At 35.0% G+C, this 14,273-nt stretch overlaps 1 protein-coding gene across 3 annotated transcripts in view; it reads left to right on the top strand.

Annotated features, from left to right (window-relative positions):
* Positions 1-4,704: 4,704 nt before the first annotated feature.
* LOC114131493 (homeobox protein OTX1-like) overlaps positions 4,705-14,273 on the top strand; it is a 35,326-nt gene continuing 25,757 nt past the window's right edge. The window contains exon 1 of one of the 3 annotated variants that reach the window (XM_050207972.1): positions 4,705-5,270. Coding sequence is in view for 2 of the 3 variants with exons in the window: in XM_050207971.1 (XP_050063928.1) it covers positions 9,140-9,144 (5 nt within the window). In the remaining variant the exon portion in view is untranslated. Of the gene's footprint in view, positions 5,271-8,854; positions 9,145-14,273 lie in introns of those variants that run through there. The other 2 variants (XM_050207971.1, XM_050207974.1) reach the window with 2 other exon arrangements.

The raw sequence follows: 14,273 nt of genomic DNA, 5'->3' as shown, positions 1-14,273 counted from the left end.
TAAATAGGTATAAATGCGCACCCGAAACCTGCGCGCGGGTACGCGACGCGTACATATTATTATATACATAGGTATAGCATTCAAACTCCAAAGTAGCTGTATCATAATTCTTGACGCGATTATCGATCGATAGATGTGTGTAAGCGTGTGACGGCGGAGTATATAGGTATATTTTATGTATACATGTGTATATTACAATGAAATACAAAACGACGATGATGGTCCAATAGAAAAACAAACGCGTAAGTCGATGTGGTCCGAGAGGGAGCGTATTATACGACTAGCGCGTACCCGCTGCAGCGTCTGCAGGTATACGGCGCGTATGTACGAGCCAGAAGGTGTGTATATGTATATAGGTATGTATGTACGACGATGACGGTCTTACGCGACTGCGACGATCCGTGTACGTGCCGATGAGCTGCGGCCGATGCACATATTGTATTGTGTGTGTATATGATATCATTATCGACGTCAAAATAACGATATGTCCCCGGACGGCAATCCATCAAGTCTGTACCTACAATAAAAATAATAACATCTCTGGGGACCGCGACTACGGGATCCCGCATATATTATATACCTATGTGTAATACGAATACGATGCTGCACCTACGCGTCGGGTGACAAATCGTCCTGCGATGACTGGGCGCGAGCCCGCGCCGATCTCCACGCCGATGCGAAATCGATTTATGATATATAGGTATAGGTACTGCGTAGCAGGTACACGAATACCTGCAATCAAAAACATATAGTTGTGTACGTATGTGCGTGTTACAGCATAATAATAATAATGACAATAGAAGGAAACAAACGATATATAATGTATACTCACCTGTATTGCTGCTGTATTACAATTACTGCAGTTTTGAGAGTTAGAAAAATCGAAAACTACTGTATAAATTGGTATGAGCGTGGTAGCTATGAGAGATGGTGCAGATATGGTGTATACAATATAGGTACACGTATTTCGTTTTATTGTTCGATGCCGTGAACTAGAATACGACTTAGAAAGTCTTATCAGGAAGATATTGTGAAATATATTATTAAACTGTTGAATAAATTGTCAAATTTTCCAGATAGAAAATACACATACATTTAAAGTACATATATATAATGTATATATAAAGTTTGGTTTTTATTATGGTTCACAGCGTTTTCCCATTTTCCTGCAGGCTGCAGCTGTGTTATATATAGGTAGTTAAAGAGAAAACGGGGAAAGTTATACTCTAACCCTGGAAGACCAGGGCAGTCAACATACATATAGGGCGTTAAAATACGTATATATATATATTAAATATGCAATAGGTAATGGCGTGTAATTACGCCCGTTTTCTCACTTAAAAAAAAATGCGGACAATTTGTTCTTATTGTCTGCGCTTTACAAGTGCGAGTATGCGTATATATAGATATTAAAAGTATACGGCAACGAAAAGGGTTTTCTGCAGGGATTCCACTGCAGCACTAGCCATATGAATATGTATATGATATAATACAATATATATGCAGGGTATATACAGCCAACCGCCCGAGGTCTCGCTCTATATATATATATATATATACGCATATATATACTCGAGGGATTAAGCGCGTTTGATCTCTCGTCCTCGTCGTTATGTATATATATATAGGTACACGTGTATTGAATCTCGTATCACCACTCGAAAACGAAGATCTTTTCTCCCTCGTAGTAGGTACAGCGCCCGAAGCTGCAGCTCTCTCATATATTGTTGGCAAAATTTTCTTCTCGTATATATATAAATATTATATTATATCTTTATTTCCATGGTTTTTTTTTCGTTTGTACATCATATACATATTTACCCGGGATAGGTAAACGGTATAAGTATTTTTTTCAACGCAATATACGAACAATATTATATTTATCATACATAATATAACATTATATAGCTGCAGCCGCGTTGCGTTGTTATATATATTCAACTACATGTATTGTATTTAGGTATACATATATTATTATTGTTATACCGTGAACAGACTTGCACATATTATATACACATATATTATATTATATTCGACGTTGTTTGGTTAAGCATCGTCGCGCCTGCAGCAGCCGGTACGAAAACAATGATGATAATAATAATAATAATAATAATAATAAAAAACAGAGAAATAATAATAATCACGATTTGACGACTGCAGACTATTATACGACGGGTTGTTGTTTTTATTTTTTTTCCTTTATCTCGACGATTATGATATTAATCATTTCGATGCAGCTGCGGCTTTCCTCGTGGAAATGTTATGGAATAAAAGTAGGTATAAATATATATACGTATAACAATAATGTACATATAATAGACGTATTACAATAATTTATACTGAAATGCGTGAAAACGTGTGTGTTTTTCTTTTACAATCCATATGTTATTAGAACGTTATTAAATTATATAAATTAGAACAGTCGATTTTATTACGCACGGGATAGATTGAAATGGTTTGTTATCCGCTGTACATATATTATAATATATATAATATAGGTACACACAAACACATATATATGTAATGTGTATAGGCGCCGCCATGAATTTTATCAGGTTAGGGTACCTATATATATATATTCAGTTGCAGCCGTAGGTATTATATCAATCGCATTAGAAAATCCGCAGCAACGTTTAGCCATGTATTTAGCTATATCTATTGCCAATTGCCTCCCGATTTCTTTGAGATTTTTAAATAGTACCTAATTAGTACCGAACTGAGACTATATAATTATAAATAGGCTGCAAAGGTTTTTGTAACATTATATTAAACGTTTTGATGGATAAATAGGTAAATGAACGATAAGAGAAAAATAAATGTAAAAAAATAAAACAATAACTTAGGTATTATAAGTAATGTATAATATAGGTATTTCAATATTTAACAATAATAACTTATTAAAAATGCGCGTCGTACGCGATGTGAGATGTCAATATGTGCATGCGATTCATAAAATGAAGTGAAACTTATTTTCGAATATTTAATACTGGGATTGATAGAATTTTATAGTCTTCGCGTATTATAGGTAATTATCCGCTCGGGATGAAAGAAAATAGTTATTGAATTAAATGAGAAATGAAAACATCGTCGTGATTCCAAATGAATTAAAAATATATATTATTTTACATTTGTATCTATGTACAATATACATGCACAAAGGACGTTAGTATCTGCACCATACAAGCGATTATAGGGGTGTTGGCGGGTTGTATCCACTATATAAGTAAATCCCAAAAAATTAAAAAAAATGACTTAAAAATAAAAATAAACAGAATTATTGTGATTATGCATCCTCTTCTAAACAAAATTCTATGAAGCCGTCACTATTCTATATATACTATAGGTATATATTTTATATATACCTACCTACCTCATGGCTAATACAAGCATCTATAATCACATTAATAATTTTTGCATTATTTATGGACTTTAGTTTAAATCATAATATCTATAACTATACTATTAACACTATAGATGGAATAAAGCCTATTTCCAAACAGACTACGTTTCTACGTGCACGTATACATGTATGAATCGCGTGCATTCTGTACGCTAGCGTTTCGACTTTTATTGTTTAAATTTATATAGGTACGTGCTTTTCCGACGCGTTAACGTATTTCCTTTGACGTAATGCATGGTAGGTATAAAAGTTTATGAATCTATTGCGTACAAACTTAAACTGAAACGCGTCCTTGTGAAACTATAGCTTTAAAACACAAAACCTTATAATATAAACTATTTACAAAAACAATAAAATAGATAATATAAATTAAATAGAGTATAATAAGTTAGTTAAAAAAAAAACAAAATATAGGTATGTATATTAATTATATAGGTTGTGTATATAATATATATTATTATATTAATTACCTACCACTATATATATTATAGAAATAATTATACTGTATATATGGTGACACAAATATTATTTAATATTACCTATATTTTATACCAATAGGTACCTAGGTTTATACAGATATATCATAACCCATCTATACCTACGTATAACCACGGTATGTAACGTCATAATACCAATACAATAATAATAGTATACTGCATGCATGCCTGCAATATAATTCAACATGCACACTATACCACACATCGGAAACTCGCATTACACGTACTTATATATACATTATACATAATATATAGGTATATATAATATATATACTACCATATGATATAATATTATATTATACCACGTACCTACGTGTATCATTATTATATTATTATTATCATCATCATCATACCTATATACATATCAATTTCTCTTTCGGAACGCTTCTTTTCGAGAATTTTTTGATTTTTGATTTTTTTTTTTGGTACCGTCACCGTGTTATTATTTGCTATTATTACTATTATTTACGTACGGAGAGCTGCCGCGCGGCGTAGGTGGGCGTGACCCGAACTCCGCGATTGGTCCGGCCGCGAGATCGCCGCGGCGGCGAGGGGGCAAGGACGGCGGCGGCTGCACCAGGTGAACGAAGCGCGCGTATACATCATAGCAGCCCCATCGGTAACCGCGCGCGCGGTGCACGGAACCGCCACCGCACCAGGGCACGCAACGGCCGGCTAGCGCACGGGCTCCGCCCCCCGCCCGTCGAGGCGTAGTTGGTCGCCGTAGTACCGTTTTCGGCCGACAGGGCGCGATCTTCGCCGCCGCCGCAGAACAACGGCGGCAGCAGCAGCAGCAGCTAACCGCGCCGCATTACCGCGAACAGTTTATAACGATCGGCCCGTACAATCACGTCGTCGTCGTCGTCCTCGTCGCCGTCTGTCGTTGTCGCGTCATATTTTGAGACGGTGATCGCGGTTCGATCATAACGCGCCGCCATAATATTGTAACATTAATTCTAACAAAAAAAGTATAGACATTTATTTTGTCGACGTCGTCGCGTAATAGTAGGTACTCAAAACGATTTGACCAGATAATAATTCCGTGTCGCCGCCTGCACCACTCGACCGCGTACGACGCGCCGCTCTTTACCCCGATCAACACACAACCCGTTTGTTTACACGAGAGACCAGCACACAGAGACGGCCCGAGACAGCTCCCGTTCGTCCGCCGTCGAGTCGTCAGCCGATGTCAACTGCAGCACGAAGCTGTAGTCACGCCGCCGTGGTCGGCCGCCGACGTCGCCGCCGCCGAATCTCTTCCGTGCTGCCGCTGTCTGCCGCCGCCGATTCGCCTAGGACTACTATTAGTCGTGATAACGACAGCTGCTGTCGTTCCGACTGAATATCTGACCGACGACTGCAAACTGTACGGGGTGAGTCGTATAGGCTTATATAAAATTATCGTCACATGATACATACCTACCTACGCAGCTTTAATGGTCGTTTGAAGCCTACATACCACCTTACGGTACCATATCGATTGTAACGACTCAAACTTTGTTTATATTGTATAAGTAGACTATACTTAAAGTTAAGCGAGTACCTATAATATTATGCACGAATCGTACAGTACGATATGTCGATATGTGTAAAACGGGTGTCGTCGGTCATATTTTAACTACCTACGCATCGAACGCGAACCCAACTTGTTTATGTCTCAACGATTATAGTTACGCGTATAGTCGCTCTGTAGGTTCTCCAGTATCAATAATTATACCTAACTCCAGAGACTTATACACTAATATATCACAATAATATTTTATTGTACTATATACTTTAACTGAACTAATGACATACTCGTACCTACATTATTTCCGCTGCTCAATTTTCGGTATTCGATCTCTGTATATTATATTACATTTCTTTCATCATTTATAAAATATTAAATAATAATACCTGCCTAAATTAGTGATAACATGAATAAAACTATATGTCCTAAACAATTCATTGTTAGTCGGTTTCTAAGACATAATGTTTGTATTATAAAAGACATTATTAGATCACAAGTCACCGTGAATAGCACTGGATATAGGCAAAGTATATTGGCCTACCGAATTCAATAATTCATTCAATTACATTTTCTACTAATGTTTGTATTAATTAATCATTATTTAAAAAAATAAGATTACAACCAAATAACACTCATAACCGACTGATATTCTAAGCAGCCCGCCGAGATTTTCTAGCTTACCCTGCAATCTGGGCCTGACCGTGCAGGAACTGTCGCGACAGTTAAATAATAATAATACGTTAATACGTATAATACCTACCTATACTTGTAAAACTTATTAAATAAGTCCGATTACTCCAATCCCTCTTTTTTTTTCTATCGATTATTATTTATTATTAGGTAGGTATATGACTTTGTGACGAGGCAATAAGTTTAGCGAAATAATTTACGATGCTGAAATAATTCGGTCGAAAATCTCTGGAAACGTGTTTTCCAAATTTCATTCCGGTGCCATTATTTTGGCGCAGCGTGTGATCATTATAAAATATCTCCAAGTTTTTGTGGTTCGTAAATAATACATGTAGAAATATACAAAAATAACTTTTTTTTTTTAATCAATTTTCAACATTAACTATTGTTACGGTATAACGCTTAAAAAAAGTTGACGTCCAAGTACATATAGGTACGATACTAGAAAGGTAGTTATACCTAAACGAGAATACAAATATTAATTAAATTGATTATATTTGTATTAATAACGTTGATAACTTTACTGATAGTATTATGATATTGGCTCGTCACTCGTATTTTATTTTATGATAGATGATGATAATGTAATATAATCTTTTTTTATCTTTGTTAGTACATCTAAACTCCAAATATATCTTCTGATTTATTTATAACTTATATAATAACTCTACTATATTATATGTGATAGTATATACATATTGTATTGCGATAAATTTGAAATAATTGTTAAATTTGTCGTCGATCCGCGGAAAATTTAATTTAGCTTTTAGTGTGGCTGTTATTTTTATACTCTAGTTTCTGCTGCTTATCTATAGAAATGCGTGCCATCAGAAGTTAACGACACTAACGGAAGTAATTTACGATAAGAATATTTCTGCTGCTGCTGTTGTAATAGCTAGTGTTATGAAACCTGCAGCAGGTATGACAGAACCGTGTCTAACCGGATGTGTCGTAAAAACAAATGAAAATAATTAATAAAATCTAAAAAATAACATTAATTATCGCCTATCGACCTGTGTATAATAATAATAATCATAAACAATCGTCGTTCGTTGTTGTCCGCCGCCGTTAAAATTCCGCTATAATATTATATCACAATACCACGACCGCATCCGACGACGACAATGTTTCCGCCCTGCAAGTCTATAATATAATAATTATTTTGTAAGTAAATAATAAGATTTTATTATAATAAAGTCCTATTTACGGTGTTAACAGCAGCAGTGGTTTCTAATATTTTCTGTGTGTACGCAATTTGTTTTGGTCGTAACCATTATTTAGTTGAATATACTATAATTTCCGACAAAACAAACTCGATTTGAAGAAAAAATTTAATTAATTTATTGTCTGAAATAAATCATAAATATATCAAAGAAAGCGTGAATTTTGTATTTACTTACTCTCTTTGACCCATTATATTTGTCATCAATTTTCAAATTACGTTTATATAGGCGTAGAAGAGATTTGCCTAATACCTATAAAATAAAACAAAAATCTAACTATAACTATAAATTTGGTATATTATATTATTATAATACATGTTTGATCATTATTAAAATAACTTCAGTCAGAGAATATACTTACAAAAATATTTACAGTATACCTAGTTAGTGGTTATATTAAAAAAATATATTTACGTACGGTAAAATATTAATTGTTGGTTATTGGAATATTTTATTATATTTTTTAAGCTAACACGAGAAGTTTTGAGTTTCATATTGAAATTAGAGCAAGTTATGAAGTTCAATTAAAGTAAAAAAAGAACTATAAATATCTATACCTTATGGGTACTAACTAATGTACCATACTATTTAAGTTAAATTTCTATATCTTTTCTATTATTGGTAATAAACTAACAAGTTTTTATACATTTTAATATATAATGTAACTTACACACATATATTATATATACGGATATCTAAATTCGACAATATAAAATATCATGTAAAAGTCGCAAAAATATTGTCAATTTTCACCGCAGATTAATTTATAAAACTTGACTTGACTTTTAAATTTTCTCTTTCCGAAGAACACTATGCATTTGCATGATGAATGAGCTTGATCTTAAATGTATGACTTTATTATGTTTCAATTTTTTATCGTGACAAAAATCATGTGATGATGACAAATAAGTATCAATATCAATACTGTTTTACATTGTACTTTTTAGCCACCACAAGACCACATGTAGACATGTAGTAGATAAGTAGACTATTATGATATAAACGTTTTTCTTTTCTATAAAAGTATTTGCCTCATCACTCCTCAGCCATTACTTTTTTGATGGGTTTTGGGTTTTGGCTGTTGTCATTAACACTCAATGGCAATACACGAGTTAATACAAACGATGGAAGTTGTCTGCAACGAATGATTTAATCTCTGCAACGATGGTGGTGGATCGAACTTGACGTAGGTATGCGTGTTATTCCCCTCGACGTTACAAGTGTTTGTGCCGCGTTCAAACAGCTTGATTGTTGGTATGTCAAAATAATGTTATAGGTATACTATCATTAAAATATAAGAGCGTAGGTAGTTGAGATTGCAGGCCGAAATTATCTCGAAAAACTATACGGTGACCGATAACGATGCCGCCGCCACGTGATGCAGAACATGAGAACATAATAATACAGCAGTGTGTGTTGTGTTGGAGAGGAATGGATCGAGAGGGGAAGAGGAGGGGAGCGATAGACTAGTGTTGCGAAACGATGATATGACCGTATAAATAATATATATACCGATATTGTCACTTGTCGCGCATATAGTACATTCGTGTCGAGTCTTGTGATGGTTGTTGATGGGGCACAGATTATACTCTTAACAACCGTGGTCGTCCGTCTTCTGCAATAATATTATAACAAATTATTATTGTTACAATAATATTGAGGTATATTATTCTGCAGCCACGTCAGATCGTCAAAATTCGAACATTGCATTCTTTGATAACTTCACGATGTAATATATTATACATATATCCCGTATATACACACGTATGCGATATATATATATTATACAGCTGCCGATATCCGTGAACGTCGCAGTGTAATGTTGTAAGTGTTAATTAATTTTTAATTCTATTTATTTATTTTTTTTTATCCCGACCGTTATAAATTGTTATTATTATTATTATTATTATTATTATATATTGTATTAACGACGACGGTTTTTTTCGTCTCTAATTCTGTCCCCCTCTACGCGTGAAAATCAACCCTTTCCGAACCGCCCTATACGTCGTATGTACGTCCCTTTTATACGCCAATGCGTTCTAGCTCGGTGCAGGTAAAAAAAATAAGGGTTACTCCGAGTGTATATGTACCATTCCGCCAGGGTCGCGATAATTTATGCGTGCTACGTACTATACACAGACTGTATACGACGAATGAACGCTTCGGGGTTGTACTATGAAAATCTTTAGTGGGAGGGGGAACTCGGCGTTTCACAGCTTTTGTGCACACAATAAACATCACAACGAGGACAACAGAACAATATAATAACTTTTTCCTCGCAGCTGACATCGATAGACAGGCTATAACCCTATATCAATATAGAAACGTATGACTTTATGTTTTTTTTAGTATCGGTACACATGCGGATTATTCAATGTATATCATTTTAGTGTGAACAATACATCGTTCTTAAAACAGCAGCTATAATATAGCTCATAATTATTTTATGGTCTCGTTTTCAATTTTTATTACATTTTTATATAGACACATTATATAGGTATCTAATTTTGGATTAAAAACTTATCGTTTACCTATGAGAGGTGAAAAAATATAATTAGGCCCCGTTAAACCATACTATATAGTAATAAACTCCTTCTCGTTGCAGTTTCTAGACACAAATACATATTGTAACGCATCCGAAATACTCTCAATTAATATAACCAACAATGACGTACCTATATAGTTCCTACCGTATGTCCGTATATACTATATATATACATTGCGATATTATATTTGTTGTGCTCGACAACGGTGCTGCAGGTTTTATGAATTTTGTCTGTTTCGAAGGTTTAGGTAGCTGCTCTACGGCTACATATAAATACGAGTATATAGCATACTATATGTAACATAGTGTAGAAAAAAAATTGAAACGGTCCCCCGTGGGTTCCGCATTTGTGCGATGCGATGGTAAATATATAGGTATAATATATACGGTCACCGCCTGCGAGGTGGCGGCGGCCAACATAAAATAATATAATATTGAACTATACCGCCGCACAACTGTAATATGTGTACAATAACGAGGGCCCAAACCGTTACCCCCGGCCGGGGCCTGTGATAATAATAATAATAATATATTATATTATGTATGACGCGCGCGCGTTCGACGAGAAGTTACATACGCTCGCGTTTTCCCCCGCGATTCCGATCATCACGTCATATATTATATTATTTTATATGTATGTACAGTATATAATGCGCAAACCCATTGTTGGAGTGTAAATGGCAGCTGCTTAGAAGGCTAATTTTTTTTTTTCTAAAACTAGGGGGCCGGTGTAAAAAAAAACCCGAAACGAAACAATAATAACGACAATAGCCCCACCGATATACGGCGAGTGTATAATATTATGTACAATAAGGGAAAATTTCCCCTCTTGCGACCAGTCCCCCTACTTCACTCCCCCCCCGCCACCTCCGTCGGGGTTCGCGCCGCAGTCAGTCGACGTGATGATGGCGGCATCGTGATGGCGGACGCCGTGACGGCGGTACAAGTAGAGCGCTGGCGATACAACATTTATTGATATTTTATATTATAAAATGAAGTATTAACGCTCGGGGTTGTAAAAATTCGTGTTTCTACGTTTTCTGAAACAAAAACTCCGTTTTAAACAACAAAAACCTGTTTAAAAACAAAGCAAAAAAACAGAAAAATAAATACCCTGGGCGGTACCTTTTATATATATATATATACAATATACATGCGTAGTGTACGTATTATATATATATATATATATTATATGCGGAAAAAAATATTATAATCGCGTTCCTCGCATCAGCGCACGCCGTTCGCCGTGAAGTCGGTCTCCCGTTTTTTTTCTTATTATTATTCATCACGTTCGACTGCCCGTGGATATCGAGCAAATACGTACTCGTGTATCTGTATAAAATTATATTGTTTACTGCAGCTGGCAGGTATATGATTGCGAAATTACGAACACAAGCACAAAGCTTTAGTTTCCAGTGTATTTCTCTCTTTTTTTTTTATACATAATATACACCAAGAAACCGCGGAATATTTAAGTAGGACAGCTTTCACGATTGTATATATTATATATTATGAGCTGCGCGCTCATTGTCATTTATTGACGGAGTACAATGTACAAGAAACGCGGCTTCCGAATTTCGGTTCAGGGAATCCTCTCTGTCCCGCGTGACACGAGTCCACATTTTAATGGAAAGTATAAACAGTTTTATAGTTAGTCAGTATAAAAGTATAATGTAAACTACATGGTTCATGCGAAAGTGCTTTATTATTTTATGATTATATTTAATATACACGCGTACTATATAATTGCAGTTATATCATCCTTATATATTTATTGCAGACGCCATCTGTTAAAAATCTATTATAAAATTATCGTACTTATTCGGCAGGTATAAGAAGGTATAGGTACGATGTTTATAAATAATTACGTCGTCGGTATACTTATTGTAAAAAATTGATAAGTAACGATCAATTTGATTAAAGATTGTTTTATTTATAGGTAAACAGTTTTGATCTTCAGATTGCAGTGTCAATATATATTTTAGTGCCGTTTACGATGATGGTCTCTAATTTTGCAACTAGAAAAAAAAAATAGGTTTACATATAATAGGAACATAAAGCTTTGTAGTATAATATATTTTATAATTCTTACACTCTTCTAATATTGCGACGACAATAATTTTTTTTCGTAATGGTAAATATAATGAATTTTGCAAAGTGAATGTGAAACAATTATTTTAAATCACATCAAACGATTGATTTTATTTTAAACTATATTAGGTGTTTAATAATACATAATATAATGTAGTATAAAATTCTATAGCGATGATATTTTTAGAAATATATTTCTTCAATCCACAACGGACGCCGTCGCCAACCGTTTGTCGTGATGTACTCCGTAAAATAAAAAATTCACGTTATCAGAGTTTGATAACAATCGTATTTTCCGTGTTTGCTGTCCACTCGAAAAAGTTATAGGTAAAATACTCGAGCCACAGTGATAAACCGCGTTGACACTCGAGTCACTATCGAAACACCGAGCATTGTTAATACCGCGATTGTTGACACATTATACACATATACTATACAAAACACTCGAATAGCCTACGATTTTTCAATCGAATATAGTATATATATGTTTAATATGTAAATATATTATGTAAATGTAGTTAAATAAGTCTAATTTATACCTATAACCTATTATTATTTAATATTAATACAATATGTACATTATAAAATCTATATCTATTCCATATAACGATTTTCTATTCTCTAACAAGTTGTATAGATTATAGCAGGTTTAATATTGTTAAAGTGAACATTTAGAAATTATGAATCATTCTAAGCTTCTGAAATACGACGTGAATAAAAATTATTTATAGAAATTTTTAAAGATTTTACTAATCTTGGTATAAGTAATATTTTTCACGAACCCGTAGTAAAAATTGTCAAATTCATCTTAAAATTACCGCACCGGAAACGTGTAGCAATAGTAGAAAAGATAACCCTTTTCGTCCCGAAATCACAAAATGCCTTGCCAAATCATTTGCGATTGCATTTATGTACCTACAAATAGCATTTATGTCGGCGAAATCGCCGCAGGTGAGGGCAATCCCGCTCCAGAAATAACAAAAACGCTTGACACTCCAATAGCTGGACACCGGAATCTCATTGTACACCATAATGCAGACGGAGCGCGCGCGCGCTCGAGTTTAAATCAAATACAAATCTCTTTATTTTTTTCCAAATATGCGTTCCAAGAAGGTCCACGCCAGTGACAGGTACTCTTATACACGCAGGACAATGGTCGAGTCTCCCCGGTGAATTTGTAGTGTTTTTTTGTGATAATAACGTCGTAGCACACTCCGATCACCCGCCCCCTCGTCGACGATTTCATTTCATCTCGTGTGTAATCGCGACGATGATGTACATTTGACACGTCGGACAACGCCCGCTAAACGTTTTGGCCTAAGCAAATAACTGCTGCAGCAGTGTGCACACAATTGACGGGGTCACCCATACTACACATATATATTATATATTTAGTGTTTATAAGTACACATACGCCTTTTATGTATTATATCAAGTAGCCGAGAACGTGGGTACCTAAATACATGTAATTACACATTATTATTGTAATATGCGTAGACTTTATTATATTGCTATCGTCGAGTCGTATAGCTTAACGATAATAACATTGCCGTCGTCGTGGTGTCCACTCGCTGGCGGTTTGCTCGGCGGTATAGTGTGCACCAGCGCTATACTACATCCATTATTATATTATTATGTATTAATAATTATTATATCATACCTATATGTGTGCATTAACGGACTATATATTATTGTGTACCATAATCGCACGACACTCGACTGCGACCGCTCTCATTGACGTCATCGTACAGCGATTGACGTACGTGTTTATTGTATTATAATATACCCGCGCGGGCAATACGCGACGATGATATACAGCGATATTATAATACGAGTGCGTAAAGTGGTACCTACACAGCGGTTGTACGCAGTAGTATTAGTGTATAGTATTTGTGTAGTACCTACAGTTGTAAATCTAGTATATAATAATACTAATAATAGTAATGTAATACCTACATAATCGCCGCGTGCCTGTAGCACGAGTACTCGACTTTTATACTCGACAGCGAGACGTCTACACGACGGTTTACCTATACACTGCTGCAGGCGCACCGTCTCGTTGTACAGAGCGTTGCAATGAGTATATAGTCGCGATCGTCGGTTGATCGTATTATAATAACATAATATAAGATATCTCGCGGTGAGTCGAAAAATTCCAAATGTATATGATGCACAGGCTTTTTTTTATGATTTTTGATTGTAATCGATCGATTAGATTAAGGTCGCCAAAATGTGCAGGCGTCACTTCAGCTGCTATAGAATCTATACGTATATCGAAACGTATAGGTACTCATATTATTATTATATACTAACAGTA

Source organism: Aphis gossypii, chromosome X (assembly GCF_020184175.1).
Source record: "Aphis gossypii isolate Hap1 chromosome X, ASM2018417v2, whole genome shotgun sequence".
NCBI classification, from domain to species: Eukaryota; Metazoa; Arthropoda; class Insecta; order Hemiptera; family Aphididae; genus Aphis; species Aphis gossypii.
The sequence above is the reverse complement of the archived record's forward strand: the minus strand, read 5'-3'. Positions and strand labels throughout refer to the sequence as shown.